Source organism: Metarhizium brunneum, chromosome 2, assembly GCF_013426205.1.
Source record: "Metarhizium brunneum chromosome 2, complete sequence".
Classification (NCBI taxonomy): domain Eukaryota; kingdom Fungi; phylum Ascomycota; class Sordariomycetes; order Hypocreales; family Clavicipitaceae; genus Metarhizium; species Metarhizium brunneum.
The window spans coordinates 1,189,264-1,207,263 of NC_089423.1; the positions used below are offsets into that span (position 1 = coordinate 1,189,264).

The following is an 18,000-nucleotide window of genomic DNA, read 5'->3' on the forward strand; positions in this document are numbered from 1 at the left end:
TTGATATGCATTACACAAGATGTAGTACTCGCGTGCGTGCATGGCCCGGCCTGCCGTTAGCCAAAGCTCACGGGGACAACACCCACTTAAGTAGATATATGTACATATCTTGTGGAAAGAGACGCAGGGCATCCGCGCCTGTTACACCTCCTGATGGCTGCTTGTCTAAGTGCTCTTGTTTTGCGGGATGAGCCGGGCAAAGACGGGGCTGACTGTGGTTTTATGAATCCATGGCATGGCTGGATCCCTTCTACTATACATATGTCCGGCTGCCACGGCTTATCCTGCATGTGGTGCCGGTAGATTCTGCCTTTGCGCAGCTTTGATCAATCTAGATATTTTATTGTGATGGGACGGGCTCGTTGTCAAGTACTTTTGAATTTGGGATGACACGTCTCATTTCCTGAGTGGGCTTGATTTTAGCCTAGATACATGACATCCCAAGATGAGGGCATGGCTTTCCGCTCTGATTTTTGTTCTCGTTGGTTTTAGCTTTGGGGAGCAGAATGATGGATCTACAGCGTCTTCTCCGTGTTGGGGATTGTAACAGTGGTCAGATCGGATTGACATACCCGGATGCCCTTGATCCAGCGTGCGTCCATGTACGGGTGACTCTTTACCCATATCTGGTTGTTTGTTCTCTGAATTACCATTGGACAATGTCTACTCGGCCATCACAAGTCGGGCTTCATCCGGCGCAGTGCCGCTTTCCCTAGATGAGCTGGCTCGGTTTGCTACCGAATGCTTCGAGTGAACAAAGTCTGAAAATACATCAGCTACAGTTGCGAATACCAAAAGCACTCAGGTGAACTAATCATACGTCATGCCCGAAGCCCTGGTTGTGTTCTTATTGTACGGGCTTCTCCTCATGGTGTCCACGTCGGTCCCCATGGCTGTAACGGCTGCTGTCAGATTCCCGAACCCGCGAGACCATCAAGCAAGCATCAACGGCCTGCGGACCACTTGCAAGCAGCCGCCTCGACATCTGAGTCGTGTCAGAGTTTCACGCTTCCAGTCCTGGGGTCCAGAATATTCAAACCATTGACCAGCAGACTGTCAGTCAGGGTTACCTCGGTTGGCGTGGAAGGCCGACTTGGTGTCAGAGGCCAAGCGCCTACAACCGTCATCAAGTTTCCCGTCCGCTTTGCCCACATTCGCAGTAGTAGAGGAGGCGGGCTGGCCGCCATGCAAGCCATGACAAGCCATCTTGTCATCGCTACGCTGTTTCCCGCCACCCTGCCTGTCAGCGTAGCCGATGGAGGCCGGATGCTTCCATAGGCAAAGATGATGGATCTGGAAGAAAAGAAAAGAAAAATCACACGCTATTCGAGAATTGGAAAAGATGCTGCCCATGCAAAAGCTGGCGTGGCAGACAGAACTGGGAAGCATGTACGTATGGAAGTTACTGCGTGTTGTCCAATACAAAGGCAGACGCCGCCGCCTTTTATTAAAGAGACAAATCTTCCGATAATCCAGAAGAAGAAACACACTGTTTACCCCGGATGTGCCAGGGCTTCCCAGTCAGCAAAGTGGCATGTTCGTTTCTTTGATCGTTGTGAGTCTGGCCTCATCGACATCATTTTGGCATCGTGCCCAAGGCCAGACGACCAGACACGGCCGTGAGAACTTCCTTGCCCTTCACGGGTCATTGAGTCAGGCCGCTCAAAGCTCCCCCACAAACGTTGATCGTCATGACCGCCTCTCTTCAAACAATTTGGTCTGCTCGTAAAGCTCGTCCTCGTCTTGGAAGCCCCGCCCGGTGTGGCAACTAGCGCAACTGAGTGAGTGTGGCGGGGAAGGAACATCGAAGGGCATTGCAACGGTAACGAGCAGTTTCGTGGCTGGTCTTGGCCGACATTGCAGGCATACTAGCATTCCGGAATGTGTCCAAGAAGCATGCACGAGTGTGTCACCCATCCTTGCGGAATTGCAGACCGAGCGAGATGGGGTGGGGGTTCCATGGTGGCCGAATGCTGCTCACTGCAAGGGTAGCACGGGCTTCGGAATCTCGGTCCAACACTTGTCGATTCAGGCGAGGCGGAGGGTGTGATGCTGGATGGCCGCGAATGACTTCCGATGATGTGCTTGTGGTCAACCTCACGGCCCGACTGAACACAAGCTCAAATGCCAAGCAACCATCCGTGGCTATTTTGGCGCCCTCCCTGGCTTGATACGTCCGCAGGCCACGTCGAACCCCAAGGTCGCATGGTCAGCCAGCCCAGTCAGTCCCCTCATGTCTGGCCAACTCCATCCAATGGCCCCTTGTGTGCTAATCGCTTCGCCCCGCCGTGTCTAAACCGCCCGTTCGCTGAACGCGTGGCCGCCAGGAGATGTCGCGGGTTGCCTCAAGCTGTCCATGGACGGTTACGCACTGATGCCGCCTCTCCCCCCCACTGGTCCGGTGAGTGAACTCGCCCAGCGGCTAACAAGTCTGAAGCACGACCAGCTCCCGAGTCTGGTTCGTGCAAGCGCATACGACGGACGGGAAACATCTCCCGTCTCGCAACGAGGGCGTTCCCCCAACGGCCATTCGCCGCCCAGAGCCCAGGACAGAGCCTCCCGGCCTTATTCCCACGTCAACGTCGCCGAAGCTGCACAACGAGGCTCTCGGAAACACCCGCTTGCTGCCGCTCTCACAAGGCACGAGGACAACCCCGGGCCATTGGTACCGTCGGCTGGTGCGGGGTGAAGAGGAGAGGAGAAATAGTAGCACAGAACTTCCGTCGTCGCCGCCGCCGCCGCCGCCACAACGACGGGTGTCGCTGTCTGTTTTGTGATTTGCTTGGAAGCTCACGCGGCTTTGAACATGCCAGCAGAAGTGGAAGTACGTAGACTTCTTGCCAAGCGAAATGAATCCCACACCACTCCCATATCGTATGTCTGTATGTATGTAAGTATGTATCTGTAGGTGCCGCCACCATAGCCCCCATCCCGCCGGCTCACTCGTCTCGGGACCTTCACCCAAGACTCCGGAAAGCTGGCTATCATCAACCGATGCCCTGCCATGGCGCCACCATTTACTACTAGCTCTGCTGGCCAGCTTTTGCACCCGTTGTGGATGTCTCTGCTCAAGCCACCACTCTAGTATACCTGTGGGTAGCTTTGTATCCGACGGACGGCGCAACCCGGGGACTAGATTGGCTGAGAACCAATGTGATCATCAGTCTGTGTGTCCAATGCTGTTAGCGCAAAACGGTCCTGAGATTGGCTTTCGGGAGAAGTTGCCCGCTACTGATATAGTGTGAAATGCGCCGGCCTATTTGGGCAGCCCAAGTGGACGTGAAAGAGACGGCAAGCAGCCTAGGCTTCACTTCTGCTGTGAGCACTCGAGTACATACATACATACTATATCCATGGAGTTGTTCTGATGCAAGGTTGCCCGGGGTGGCTCACTGGCCATTTCAATGCCCACCACAAGTCCGGGTATTTCCACTTGTAGAATCGATGACTACCGACAACATCCCTCCGCGAACTCCCCGTCATGCCCACGTTTATATCGGCGTTTGGCTAGCCTGGGCTGCATGTGGTGGATCTGGAGAGCAATCAGTTGCGGGAGCATCATTGCTCGGGCACTCTTAATGCCTATTTGATTAACCCAGGTCCTGTCGACAGCTCTCCATTTTTTTCGGGCGGCTAAGATAGCAAAGAACTCATAAATGACATCGGCTTTCTTACGCTAGACATCTGCCGTGACAAGCTGATGGAGAAGAAAAAAACGAGCAACTCAAATGCCTGCGCTCGGACAGAAAGAGTTCCGCAGGGATGTGCCAGCAACTACGTCGTGCTGCGTGATATGTTACAGTCGCGTCTCTGGGCTGAGGCTATTGCAAGTGTCGATTAGTTGTGTTCAAAATACGTGCAGACCAGCTTATCGTAAACTATGCGAGGGACACTTACCTATAGGTCATGGCTACCAAATACTTGCACAAGAACCAGACCAGTGACCTTGCGTTGAGCTCCAAATAGTCTATCAAGAGCATACCAATGCATTGTGAAGCCGGGCAAGTAACAGAGAAGCAGATCATCTCTCGTTACTATTACTACCAAACCCTCGTGTCTACTACCAAGTCAACCCCCTCCCTGAGCCAGTGTGCTCTTTAACGGGGATGCTCTGAAGCACTCTGCCTCCCGACACAGAGCATTGTGCATTGGCGGCCTCCATTGTCCCCAACTTGATCTCCAACCTGACCAGTGCAATATGGGATAATTGCGCCACTCGACCTATGTACAAAACAAAATTAGGCCTTCCGATATCTTCTTGGCTGATGCGCTTTGAGTACTACTGTGGGGGCCACAAGTACTCAACCTCTTTGGAGTCACCCAACGCGACCGGGCGGTCGGGTATTATTATGACCATAGAATGTATACCTGCTGATACCAAGACCATCTTGGATCGGGGTCAAGGACAAAAGCTTTGCCCCAAGTTGAGTGAAGACAAGTTTTGCTCTCGGATGAGCGCATGTGTGAAGCTTACGTTAAATATGGTCACGTCCCGGTATAGAAGCACCTCGGGATTCTGGAAACACTTTGTGCAACCTCAGAGACGGCGCCCGGGACGGAGTCGCGCCCGCCTGTGCCCACTTCAGCCGCCACGCTGGTGTTTCGGCTTCGTGCCAAGCTGCCTAGGATGTCAATACTGCACAGGCCACTTGGCCAGGTGGTCAACGTGGCAGAGGTTAAAGCCCTGGAGCGGATTTATAAACAAGAGCTGGCCCAGACGCGTGGGTCTTACATAGCTTGGTCAAGCACCTGGCGAATAGGCTGAATATTTCCTCCGTAGCATTTCCAGCGTTGTACGGAGTACCCCGTACGCAAGTGGTACTGGTCGTTCCGATGTAACATAATTCCGAGTGCGCCATGGTGTTTGCAGGGAGACACAACAGGTAGAAGTCGCATCATTCCGCAAAAGCGTGTACATACACCGTTAAGTTGTCGCCTGTATGCATAACACTATAATTGTCTCCTTATATTAAAGTAATATTCGGGAATGTCGACAAGCAGCAGATCAAGTAGGCCGAAGACAGGTTTGCGTTGACTTTCAGACTAGCGCTGGCCTGAAAACCAGATTGATTCACGGGTATTTACCCAAAGCATGCTGCCGTACTATTGCACTTCCTAAGACGTAAAAGTAGGCTCGGTCTAGTGGTAGTAGTATCACTTTTTGTAGTGACTGGATGCGGAGAAGAGGCGAGGTCAATATTCCTCGTCAATTCCGGAACAACCTAAACAAAGGATGCGCGAAATTCCATTTAGTTTGCACAAGGACCTCTGGTTGGCAATATTCATTAGCTTGGTTCTGGTTGGTCTGGAGCGGGGAGACCTTCCTGTTCTGACTCGTTTTCCACACCAGATCGGCCATGTGTAAGGAAGCAGAATGTGAAGGTACGCAATCCTGGAAATGATAGCTGCATACCTACCAAACCTGCCCTGCCTAGGTGGTAGTAATACTTGGAATTGTCCCAGTGGACACCCGGCTGCTGGGGACATGGAATGACATCCTCACTGCCTTGAACGGTCATCAACGTTCTCTGGTCTCCAGATACTAGGCACAGTCTGCAGAAAGCTTGGGCCACTTCGCAGGCATCTCCGCCAGTTGATTATCTTGTCGCAACGGCCAAAGTGGACTGTTCCTCTCCACGCCCCAAGACATGGAGAAAGATTGCTGTGAGAAACGGTTCATGATTGACTTTCCATGAGCCCGGCGTTTGCAAATGAGATAAACGCAGACCGGGGCAGTCCACTCGCAACCAATCGTATCCCGGGTGTCGTGGCCATGAATCTGGGTGTCGAGGGATCTCGGACCTTTGTGCCGGAAGTTATTTGGACTTCACGGTAGAGATTAAGGTGCTCCGCATCGCGTCTGATCATACCTAGGCCCCTATATTTTTTTTGGTTGTCTCCAAGTTCAGCCCGAATTAATATGCCATTCAATGTTTGGTCGCTCAAAGTTGCCATACCATTCGCATCCTAAGGCGCTCAATCAATTGTCCATTTTGAACATGGGCGAAGTCCAGTGAGTTGCGAGGGAATAGCAGAAATGATCAAGCCCTATAATCTGTTTGCTTTTTAACATGTTTTCATGGATTCTCCCAATTTGTGACGACTTGGTTGAAATGTTCACGGCAGCATCCAGTTCCGTGCCACCCTTGCTCTGGCTGCGCCGGCCCTCACATATCATATTTGTCGGGCCCCAGCAATGAGTGCAGTTGTCCTGGTGTTAGCCCCGGATGGTTTAACCGACTGTGGCTTTGGTGGCGGAGAAATGTGGCCACCCGTGCATGCGCGTCTGTCACGAGCACGGCCTGGCCTGATGCCCTTGCCAAAGGTTTCCCGGCAGGCTGGTGAGAAACCTTGAACCTGGCACACCAACAGTCGAGTTTGTTTATTTGTGCAGCAGTGCATGTACTCCGTCCGCTGTCCACGACTAGGTTTCGGCTCACCATGGCCATGGGGGTCTCCCGCACCTGGCTGGATAGCGGAGCCCAGCCAGAAAGAGTTGGTTCGCATTGACAGCGTCCGGACAAATGCTAATAATATCCGGGTAAATTGGGTGGTTGTTATTAATTTGGTACCCCGAGCCCATCGCTGAGAGCAATGACCTGCAGCCATTAATCAGACCCGCTGAGTGAGGAGGTGAGGGTTCGTAATAAGTGGCAATGTGGAGATGTGCCGTACTCAAGAAGAAGGAGTGAGTGGTTTATCACGCCAATGTTAAGAAATTACCGCATTATTCAAGCATGACCGGGTAATAACTGACTTCCGAGCATCAGACCGAATTCGACGTTGGGATTTGCGAAGCTGGAGCCTTACGGGCCCGAAAACCAGGGAGCAAGGCGCTCAGCTGTCTCGTGATTGATCGCCGCTCTCCGTGGGATTTAAGCAATGCAGGGACAGTAGGCCGAAATGATGGAAGGAATGCCGAAATCTTCTGCCGCAGATAGCGAGAAATGACGATACTAGTACAAGGAGCTTGAGGTACTAAGTGCTTGAGCATGTATGATCGGCGTAAACCCCAGTTGTACACGAGGTTTCGAATAACCGGGTCCGTCGCATCCAGTAGTCGTTGGTTAAAAGGCCGTTGAAGGGCATTTGGTGTTGAAAATGAGGAACTAATATAGAAATCGGCCGAGGCCAGAAGCCTTTTATCGTTCACAGTGTCAAGGGTCGGTCATTTCTGACGAGTTGGTAGGACAAAGTTGTATCAATGGCTTTTATGCCAAGAGTATCATTGCACTCAAATCTTGGGCATATCTGGTCCTCAAGTCGCGCTGCTTGGCTGTTGGTAGTTGAAGCATGACAGTCGCCCCGAAATACTTTATTTTCGCATCCTGGCCGCCTTGCGCGTGTTGCAACCAGCAACACGTGCTCTGTACCCTGCCCTCATGAAGCGTCAGGAGGGAAAGAGCTACGACAAGAAGTACTCATGTACCTTCCCTGTCCTGGAGCCCAGGTCCGAATGCCAAGAGAAGCTGTGGTCATGGCATCACGACATGGCCTGAGTAGCACTTTCCTAGTAGGTACCTCCCTAAGGTAGGTACTTTATGTTCCACACGGCCATCCTCTTGAATCTACAATAGAGACCCGAGCAAACCTCAGCATAGTCTTGTGAAGCATGCTCTTACTGCTCTGTCTGCTAGGTGCAATCTGCTGTGTCGGGTCACGGCTATCGCCCGCCATATCAGTGCATGCGGTACCGCGGTACTGGCTCCAGCTGGCCTGTATATGCCATCTCATTTGTCGTTTCATCGTTGCTAACTGTGGCCAGTTCCACATCACATCAACAACGGTCCCAGAGCGATGCGACAAGCCTGAGGTGGCAATGCGATTGGTATCTGGCAGCCAGGAAAGTGGTCCGGAGCATGTCCCGACCGTCGAGATTGCAACCAAGGAAGCCCTCGGTTCGACTCCAGTAGAACTCCGGTTCGCCGCAGCCGCAGAAGCAGAAGCAGACACAGCAATGCTTGGCGATGTCCGTCAATACGATAATACGATACAGTACATATTGAGGCTTCAATAGACTTTCTTGTCCTTGTCTGCCCTGTCAGAATGAAGCCCACGTAGTATCCCGTTTCCCGGCGCCATTTTGAGTTGAGCCTGGGCATATACAATGTACACACACGTACACAAACCACAACATGACGGCAAGCGTAGGCTTTCATGCCTAGAGGTGCAAGCCCGGCTTCGGTCCAGATTCGGAGTACTGAGCGTGCATTAACTGGGTTGTCACCCTCGGAAAGCCACTGGCTCACCAGGAATCACTGTCCGGCTCAATGGCCGCATGACTGAACGAACACCCCAGATGCTAACACTGAGTGACCATCGAGATCCTTGGGTCAGGGGCCGTGTTCCGGCGGCTCACTCGGCTCCAAACCGAAATCTCCACCGCTGATACTTGGGAAATGGCCTCGCCACCTCTCCCCCCCCTCTTGGGCCACGGATACTGCCGTGCCATTGGCGTAGCAAAAGCTAAATGCGGCATTCTGCCACCACACTGTCGCCCATACGCTATCATGCTTGGCATTGCTATGCTCAGCACGACTGTTACTTTCCATGCACGGCAATAATTGTCTGCAGTGGTTTCTTGCGGGATTCAAGATTCAAGAGTTCTATTGCAACCTGAAAAGTTCTCCTTGACAGACCCCAGAACGTATGCTCAAACCAGGCCAAGTGCACCTTTCTAGACCGGGGCCGAAGCGCCATACTCCTGGGAGGCCGCAAAGCTCGCAAAAATAGAAGCCGACGTGTGACGAAGGCCCAGCAGCGAGACGCGCCGCGCGCCTGCGTTTAAACCCGGACACTTGACACCTGACACCCAGAGTCAAAAGGTGAACAGTACGCCGCCCTGGTTGGCTAAGACAATAGCTTGTTGGCAATGCCCGCTAATTCTGTGTATGCGGCTTGGCTCACAGGTCAAGTATAAGTAGTGCTTGGGTGATATTAGGGCTGTCTACTCCGTACTCCGTACGCCGCCTGACAACCCGGTGGAGTTTTGGTTGACACTTGCCGTGACAATTGTGCTGACGACTTTCAGAGAAGCTTTGTCGACCTTGGTTTCATCGCCCTAACACCAGAACAGGAATGCCATGGCGGGCCGTCACCGCGAGAGGTCGGTTTATGGAGCACCCCTTTGGGATTGGACCTAGCATCAGAAACAGGACTCTGCTACACCCACGTAGTCCAGCGTCTGCCAAAAACCCAAGCTGCTGGAGAATGCACGTGTGCGCAGCTTTGGAGGATGTATCGCCAGGGGCTTTCTATGGGGATGGATAGAATTGCTTCTGACTCAACTATCGCTCACATCCGGCGGATTCAGCCGGGGGATCTTGGCAGCTCGCTGGCCCTGTATAGTACATACATACAGCAGGTCATTGACGCCCATGTCAGCGAGGACGTTTGCTGCGGAGAGGAACTACTATGACCAGGTCCCGTGTGAACCAAACTGATCTAGTGGTGATATCATGAGGCTGGTGGTCCTTGAGGGGTGGTCTTGCGGATCACCCCTCAGCATCTCTCTAAGGACACTGCATACATACATACAGACAACATCTTGCATAGTGTGCGCCATCAAGCGGACATCAGGCCAAATATGGTGTCTCTGACCCCAGCCAGAGCCCCATGCCCAGGAAAGCTTGGCATGCCCGGGCGAGGGCGCCTGGTCCTTCGGCAGGACAGCCCGCGGTCTAGCCGAGTTAGCCTCTGGATGCTTGCTAGACTCGGTATGTCGGGGATCTTGATGACCCTGGTGGCTAGGTTAGGTATGGCGGGCGAGACGGATTGCAAAATCCAAAGACATGTTACAAGACAGGACGACACAGGAAGGTGACGAAATGAAACCATCAGAGCCGGGAGCTGAAGACAAACCGTCAGGAAGATCAGGGCAGTATTGTCATGTCGGTTAAATTTTGTAGGAGCTGTGCCTTTTGACTACCTACTAGGTAGGCACTTAGTTCAATGCTCCGTGTATACTGTATGAGGCGGAGTTCTTGGGTGAGGTAACGGCTCTTTGCTGTTTGTGACGTCTACACGGAGCCCCCTCCGAAGCTGAGTCGCGATGGATTTGATTCATGGGCGAGGAGAAGGGGGGTTGTCGGTACGCCATTCGACGCGGCAGGTCTACGAGTTTACATCTGTACAGTGCAGCACGATATCTCTCGTCCTTACTCGCACACAGATGAAGAGGATGCACCAGCTGGGTCCCACGTCCATCCGACATCCACAGGCCACCCACAAGATATTGCGAGAGGCACTGGTGCCACTCCTGGGTGGATTGTGAGGCGTTGGCAATCGATCGCGCCTCGACCACCCCTTCACGCCACGTACAATCAGGGTAAAGTTGGTGCTCGGGAGACACCAGACACCACACTAGGGAACGGGAGATGAGGACCGGAACAAGCACGAGAACAGACAGACGAAACGGCTCGACACTGCAAATCGCCGGGCATGGGAGTCATATTAGACGGGGCCATTCGGAGACCAAGAGGGTCTATGGGCGCTCTCCCGAAAACTGGACAAGGTTAAGATGGGCGCTGTCTGGTAGCTGTTGGCTACTAGGGCGATGGATGGCATTTTAGCAGGCAGTGGATGACACGCCCGAGGACACCCCAGTCCTGGCTGGGGCGAAACACGTTAGTGGCTTTGGCTGATATCGCTCAAGAAGCACACAGCTCAGTTCTCGGTAGGGTCATCAGAGAGCCCTGGCCAGACACGGGCACTTGAACGGAGTGACCCAGACCCAGAAGTCAGCAAGGTTGGACCAAGGCAAGGATGACGGAGCAGGGTCTGCTCGACAAACCTTCGACGGCCCCTCGACGTGACCAATGGTTCTTCATGTGCACATGTATGCGCAGATAATATTCCCCGAGTTTTGTTTTAATGGCGTAGAGCCCCAGGTCGTCACGGGCGAGCGGCATTATCCTGGCAACCTGGTACCCTACGTGCCTTTGCGCCTACGCAGAGCTGAGTGCCTGGGCATGCTGATGGTACGGAGTACTACTACATTCCCATTGTGCTCCGTCCTCTCCGTCCTCTCCGTCTTCTCCAGTCTCCCGCGTAGGTACGAGGTAGTTGGGTGCGTGGACTGCGACGGACTTAGCAGGACATAGCGAGTCGTTGCTCCAAGAAGTACTAAACAACTTCGTCCGCGCAAGCGCAGGCCTCGAGTTCTTACTTGCCCTTTCCCAGCTTGGACCGTGGGAACTTGAAGAGCACTTGAGCCTTCGCTTGCTCCTTGGTCTGCGACTCAGCCTGGTCCTTGTTCACCATTACTCCGTACCAGAAGTAGGGCTTTCCAGCTTTCCAGACTCCGAGGTCGCCCAGTCTCTCGCCTCTGGTCGCCTGCGCCTGCGAGTTCTTTGCGGGCTCCTTGCCGAACAAGCACGAAGCGAAAGAAGCAAGGACATCGACTCTTCCTGAGACGGCCCCAGGTACCTCTCACGGCCCGCCGGCTCGAAGCTGGGCTGCATAGTTGCAGAAGGCAGATGCCATCTCTGATCTCTGAGCAAAGTCTCACCACGCACACACCGGACGCACACGTACGCACGCACGCACACGCACATCACAACAACAATAACAACAACAGAGCGTTGCATACCGCCTTGCTCGCAACTTGCGTAGCAGCGATTTCCAGACCGGCCTCATTGCTCGTCGACGACGGTTTCCTCGCATCGTAATCGCCGCTCACCACTGGTCCTGGTCCTGGCTGCTGGCGCGCACCCGGGCCAGAATCACAGTTGTGTCGCTCCTTGGCGCATCTCGTCGGAGGTCGCTGTCGACAAGTCGCACAAGAACTGCAGCGCAACCGGATAGACGGAACTCGACCTGCGCCGCTTTGCACCGCTTTCATTTTGCCGGCTTTCTCATCAGACGGGTAGCCTGGACCAACCACTGCGACGGAACTTGAACAGAACTGTTGACTAGCGAAGCGAGATTTGCATCTTGTCGCATCTTGATTGTTCCGAGCTCTGGCAAGCCACTCCATCCTTTTGCGATCCTCACCACAAGACTCTTGGGCCCCCAATCACCAATTTGAGTGACTCGCTGCACCCTGCCGTCTTGAAGATACCGCAGACAACAGTGTGTGTGCTCTTTTATAATTTTTTTTTTTTTTTTTTTTTTTACAAAAATTTCCCTAGCATTCAGCCCGACGGTCTGAGAGAAACCACTCATTCAACGAGCCGGAGGAAACGGGGAACATTGGAAGTGTCGGTGCCGTCGAGTTCATACCATATCGTCATGGCAGAGCCGTCGCACAATCCATATGCTCGATCCCCCAACCCATCCACAAGGTCATATGACTCCTCTTCAGTTTCCTCCGCTACTTCACCGAGACCGCCGTCAAGGTATTTGGGGGGTCTCCTTGGTGCCAGCTCGAGGCCCAACAACGCAGCTTCAAGCCCGCAACCACTTGGCATGACTCCTCTCCCGCCGGTCAACCAGGGCTTCCCTTACGGCCCGGTCATGAGTCGGGAGTCCCTCCCATCTGCAGAAGCTGTTATGGCTGGGCAAGGTCCAAACCATGGACACCTGCCTGGAACACCTGGTGGCCAAGCCCAGAAGAGGGCGTATCGACAGCGAAGAAAGGACCCCAGCTGCGATGCATGCCGTGAAAGAAAGGTCAAATGCGATGCAACAGAGACCACCAGTTGCTCTGAATGCTCCAGCCGAAACGTCAAGTGTCAATTCACCAAGGAGACCAATAGGAGAATGTCTTCTATCAAGCAGGTGCAGGATTTGGAAAAGCAAATCGAGAAAATTAAGCGCGAGAATTCCACCCTACGCCGACTCCTGCAAGAGCGAGAAGGTCACATGGACATTGATTTAGACGCGCTACCATCCATTGCATCTGCACCGAAACTACGCAAGCGACTCCCACCAAATCCCGAGCTGACGAGAGCTAGGCTTCATGTGCGAAACTTCTCCAAGGGCATATGGCAGCCACCCTCACAGCACCGTATATATGCTACATCGGTTCTTGAATGCCCTGCGCCAGAGTTGCCTCCAAAGACCGTCACAGACCGCCTATTGCACTCGTTCTGCAACTCGGCTCATACCATGTTTCCCATCATTCACATGCCGAGCTTTCAATCCGCGGTGGACGACTTATATAGAGTCCATCCTCCACGCGCCACGTCTGCATGGATCAGCATGTTCTTTGCTGTTCTTGCCACGGGCAGCTTGTTTAGCCCGGAAGCTCCGACGACGGCTACATTTTATCGGCCAGCCGAGTTTCTGGAATCTGCTCGCAAGGCAATGGACCCATGGAATAATACCCATGTCCTGGATAATGCGAGAGCTCTCGTGCTTATCACCATTTGCCTCAATGAGATGAATCTGAAGTCTGCTGCTTGGAACTGGCTCGGAAATGCTGTACGCGTTGGACAGGACTTGGGGCTTTATTCTGAATGTGGCTCTTGGTCAGCCATCGACACAGAGATGCGGCGCAGAACATGGTGGGCCACCTACATCTTGGATAGAACCATGGCGACCGAGATGGGACACCCGTTTCTCATTGACGATGCTGACTGCGATGTGTCGTTACCGGTAGCCGTGGACGATCAGTACCTCCGCGAAGGCGGTACGCGTATACCCAATGGAGCGGAGCCCTTGACGCATTCGCTACTGGCGGTGATTCATGTAGTGCGGTCATATACAGCGTTGGTAAAGGCGTTGGATCAGCCATTTCTCTCTGCGACTCAGCTGACCACGTTCGACAACCACTTCAACAAGTGTCTCAGCACATTTCCTCCCGCTTGTGAGCCCGGCAGCACTGTGCCCTTGGCACCTCACTTTCTGGCTCCCCTTGCTTATCTCTTCCATGCCAGACTGCTGCTTCACAGGCACAACTTGTCGCCAAGCTGTTCACCGGAAACCCGCCTCGCCGCCGTAGAGAATTGCACCCATGTCGCCTTGGAAACTGCATCTCTGATTGAGCGAACCAAGTCCCCGGCGGATGGAGCAACAGCACTTCTTACTGTGCACATCTTCCGCTCAGCGTTGTTTTTGTTGCTAACCAACTATCTTGATCAAGCCATTATTTGTATCAGAGCTCTGGCTGCTATCGATGCTCGCCGTGACGTCTCGATGTCGTGTGGTCGATTTTTAGCCTTTTTCATTACGACTTTGGGTGTGAAGCGTACCGACTACGCATCCTACGTATCCCGTCGGTCATCTATTGATCAGACAGAACTCACTTTGTCTCTCGCCCGTGATGAGGAGTTGCTAGTTTATGTTTCCACGGATATTCAAGCTTCTCCGAACCGGTCCTGGCTTTGGTCGTTCCAGGACTTCGATACGGCTTCCCCGAAGACAGGAATGGGTTCTCAAAGCCATCCCGGCACAAGCGAGAAAGTCCTTTTCAGCTCTGAACAAAGAACTGGACTGAACGAAGAAGAGCGCAGAGATTGGGTTGGATGGACCAGACTGGAATCAATGGCTCGCGGCATAGGATCGGTAAACGTGCCATACCCGCCTCCCTTACCGCCCCCGCAGGTGAAGAGCGAATCGCCCATCGCAAACGTCGAGCTTCCAAGACTTTCCGAGACATCCCGATACTCTGTTGGTCATCGAGGCGATGCTAACCCCCCTGGTCCAAAGCGAGGCGCCGAACGCATTAGCATCGCGAACATTATTTGATTTTGGCGCAGAGTGTTTTATCTTGCACTGCATAGCACAGAAGGAGAGGCATTAGCCCAGCATCTTGTGTTGTTTTCATCAGGAGGCGCCGAGGGAATTATAACCATTGTTACACGTTGTCCCCCCTTTTTTTTTTCTTGTCGCATTCTTTATTCCTTTGGATGCGTGTCATAGCTGGCAGTGTCATTTTGGTCGGCATTTTTCAAAGAGCTTGGAGATACCACGGAACTTATATGTGCGGTTGTCTTGTTTATGAAATGATTGCTCTCAACACTTTTGTGCTAATTGCCCTCCGTTTTCGTACAGTGGGAGGCGGAAAGTATTTCACCAGGTCATGTGCCTGGCTACCGCGCTTTATACTATAATATATTATAGTATGTTAGTGTATACTTCTTGGTGGGCAAATATATTCTGCCACAGACTGTATCCCAAATTTTCTTGTGTTTGGTTACTCTCTCCAATCTGGTTTTAGTAATTTGAGCAGACCACGCACACGACAGTTGCCCTTATTTTACGATACGATATGTCAAATGCTTAGGTTCTGGCTGTCGCTACCGCTGGATGTATATATTTTGTGGGCAAAGTCTATATGAGCTATACATGTATATGCCGTCTGATGAATCGATATGATGTTATAAACCCCATGAACAGACGCGAGCCCTCTTTTGAAGCAACCTGACCGTGTGGAGTTCATTATGCTGCCGCTTTATCCACCTGCCATGAACATATTTCACTTTCAAAACGTAGTTGGCCAAACCTGTCCCTCAATGTCTTTGCCAGCCTTCCTCTGTCATTTAGGTATTCGGCCAATTCCATAGACTTGGCGGCCCAGACTCTACAGGATGTCTCTTCCGAGAGAGCATAGTAATCAATCGCATGGTTGAACGTAATGGCGGCTATCCACTCCAGGTCCGCCCGAGGTAACAAAGTGCCCGCGTCGCGGCTTTCGTGAGCGACTTTCATTATTTGACCGATGATTTGGAGTGCCGCAGTATCGTTAACAGAGACGGTAGTTTGGAGGATGATGCGCAGATATCTACATAGTTTTGCGGCGTCAAATTGTTCTAGTCTGTGGATTTCGTTGCTGATTGTTTTGAGCGTTGTGGTAAGGACTGAGGGGTGTTAAATCCTTTCTAGCTAGATGTTCGAAAACTGGGATGAGACGAGTCAGATAGGAAATTTCCACTGTACCTTGGGCTGGAATTGGGTACTGCAACAGAATATCACCTAGGCACTTAAAGGTTTGTAAATCTTTATACAGTTTCGCATTGCCTATGATTGTTTGAAGATCTTCGAATTGACCAAGCGAGATTGCTGCTTCAAAGTCATAGACTAAGAGGGTGGTCATTTTGCTAGCTAGGTCTTGGTGAAGGTTGATATCTGTTATTGTGGAACTGTGAAAGATGTTCTTGTACTCTGTTGTATGGCGTCGAATTTCTGCGTAGCAAAGGTGCATTTTTGGTAGATCCTTACAACGCTGCGCTTGTTTTAATAGACATACCGAGATGAGAAAATGGCATCTCAATAGGGTTGAAGCCAGTTCGTTGGCTTGGCGGGCTGAGATTGTGGGCTGGTAGCATGATGCAAAGGATATGCAAGAGCTGGAAAGCCTGATGATGTTGTCTTCTTGCCATTCGTGGCATTTTAGAATGGCTATATTATATGCGTTTTTGCGAAACCAGTTTAATTCAGATATTGGAAATGACTTAATCGCTTCTTGCCTGGGCTTTGCGTATTTTGCAGCTAGAGAATTAGCTAATAAATCCACGAATTAAAGGTGGCGAAATACCTATTTCGAAGATGTAGCATATATCTTCCACAAATTGTGATCTATTAGAATATCCGCCGAGCTCATGATGATTCATGTCAGGCGTCTCCATCATCCTTAAAGCGGAGCGCAACAAAAGAGGCACATTGATAGATGGAGGAAAACCTTCGCTCAGTTGTTCGAAAATTGCTTTAAGTGCTTCTAGAGCACACATTTTGTCTCCGGCATTTTGGGCCTCACTAAAGCAAGCATACAATAAGTCTTGAGTTTGGTTAGCATCGTTTTCAGCGGCCATTGCCTTCAAGCTGTTGCAGCCTAGCTCGTGATCCTAGCTGAGCAGAGACACTTTGAACATGGCGAAATGCATCAATACTGTATCGCCCTGACAAATTGGAAGCAAACCATTGAGTGACTCATACACTTCTTGGACATTGTTTCGTTTTATTCCGCAGATAATCAGCCTTCTGACAAACCGTCCAAGACCAGATGTATCGTTCATGCGAAATAAAGGTGAAAGAGCTAAATGGCACCAGAACTCGACCTCTTCATATCGCCTTGCTGAAAAAAGTGGTTCCGTACCCTTCCAAATAAGCTGAATATATTAACACTGGTAATCAATGTCTCGCCGGGGCAACATACCGCATGGCATGCTTCCACTTCCACCCATGACAGGTGTTTCCGGATAGACTGATGAACCTTTTCGACAACATCACCTAGTTTTCGGTGTTCCTCATGACTATATATCATGTTGAATGTTGTCCATATCCGCAGAAAGACAACTTTGCCGAGCCAAATCGCATTCTCGCCTGGGAGTGCGCGTCGGAAAAGTAACTCGTCGAGAAGTTCCGATGGGGAACATTTATCTCCAAGTCGTACAAGATGAGCCAGCGCTAGGTAAAATGTGTTTTCTGAAAGCCCTGGCGATAGAATCATTCGCCGTATGATGCTGGTATGGGCTTCTTCGGAAAAGCCACACTCGTCAGTAACGTGTAATATCACCAACTGCCAATGCAGCAGGACTGGATAGTCCCCAATTCGTGACAAAACAGTATCCAAAATGCTTCTAGCCTCCCCTATGCTCTCTTGAAGATTGCCTTTTGTGATAACTTGCATTATTTCATTGCATATGGCGAGATGTAGATGCTTCGCCTTTGGAGACAAAATGCCGGTTTTGGAGCTGAGGAGATGGTGTCCTCTTCTGAGCCAATTAAGCCCCGATTCAAGGTTTTGTTTGGAAAGTAGGTCTGTGCCAACATTTTGGAGAACATTGGCTAAGTTTTCGACTGACCTGTCATCGAGGTCTCGCCGAATCGGGTCGATTTTGCTGAACATGTGCTCGGCCACATCCAACCGGTCCTCTTTCCACGACTAGACTGTTAGCTACTCAACGGATGCCCTAAGTCTCAAATACATACTAACAATATTCTCAGAGAATAATATGCAACCTGAAGTCGGGTCGTTTGTGGATTACGGCAATCCCGCGTGTTTGGCGTAGACTCAAGAATATTTACGTAGGTAGCGCCTCTCTGCATAGCGAGTCTCGCAACACCAAGCTCAGAATCATTCATACTGGCAGCTGTGACTGGTAATACGAGTTCCAG

General features: G+C 51.7%; 3 protein-coding genes across 3 annotated transcripts; 2 read left to right on the forward strand and 1 right to left on the reverse strand.

The window, feature by feature from the left end:
* Nucleotides 1-6,441: 6,441 nt before the first annotated feature.
* Nucleotides 6,442-8,017, forward strand: G6M90_00g033410 (uncharacterized protein; the record flags this gene model as incomplete). Its single annotated transcript, XM_066130128.1, has 2 exons — nt 6,442-6,495; nt 7,766-8,017. 2 exons carry the CDS (start codon nt 6,442-6,444, stop codon nt 8,015-8,017), a joined length of 306 nt encoding a protein of 101 aa, XP_065986415.1.
* Nucleotides 8,018-12,231: 4,214 nt separating this feature from the next.
* Nucleotides 12,232-14,631, forward strand: G6M90_00g033420 (uncharacterized protein; the record flags this gene model as incomplete). The annotated part of the gene is made up of 1 exon (XM_014687785.1): nt 12,232-14,631. The coding sequence occupies one exon, from the start codon at nt 12,232-12,234 to the stop codon at nt 14,629-14,631; it is 2,400 nt and encodes a 799-aa protein (XP_014543271.1).
* Nucleotides 14,632-15,324: 693 nt separating this feature from the next.
* G6M90_00g033430 (uncharacterized protein) lies at nt 15,325-16,087 on the reverse strand (the record flags this gene model as incomplete). Its single annotated transcript, XM_066130129.1, has 2 exons — nt 15,325-15,743; nt 15,823-16,087. 2 exons carry the CDS (start codon nt 16,085-16,087, stop codon nt 15,325-15,327), a joined length of 684 nt encoding a protein of 227 aa, XP_065986517.1.
* Between the last annotated feature and the right edge of the window lie 1,913 nt (nt 16,088-18,000).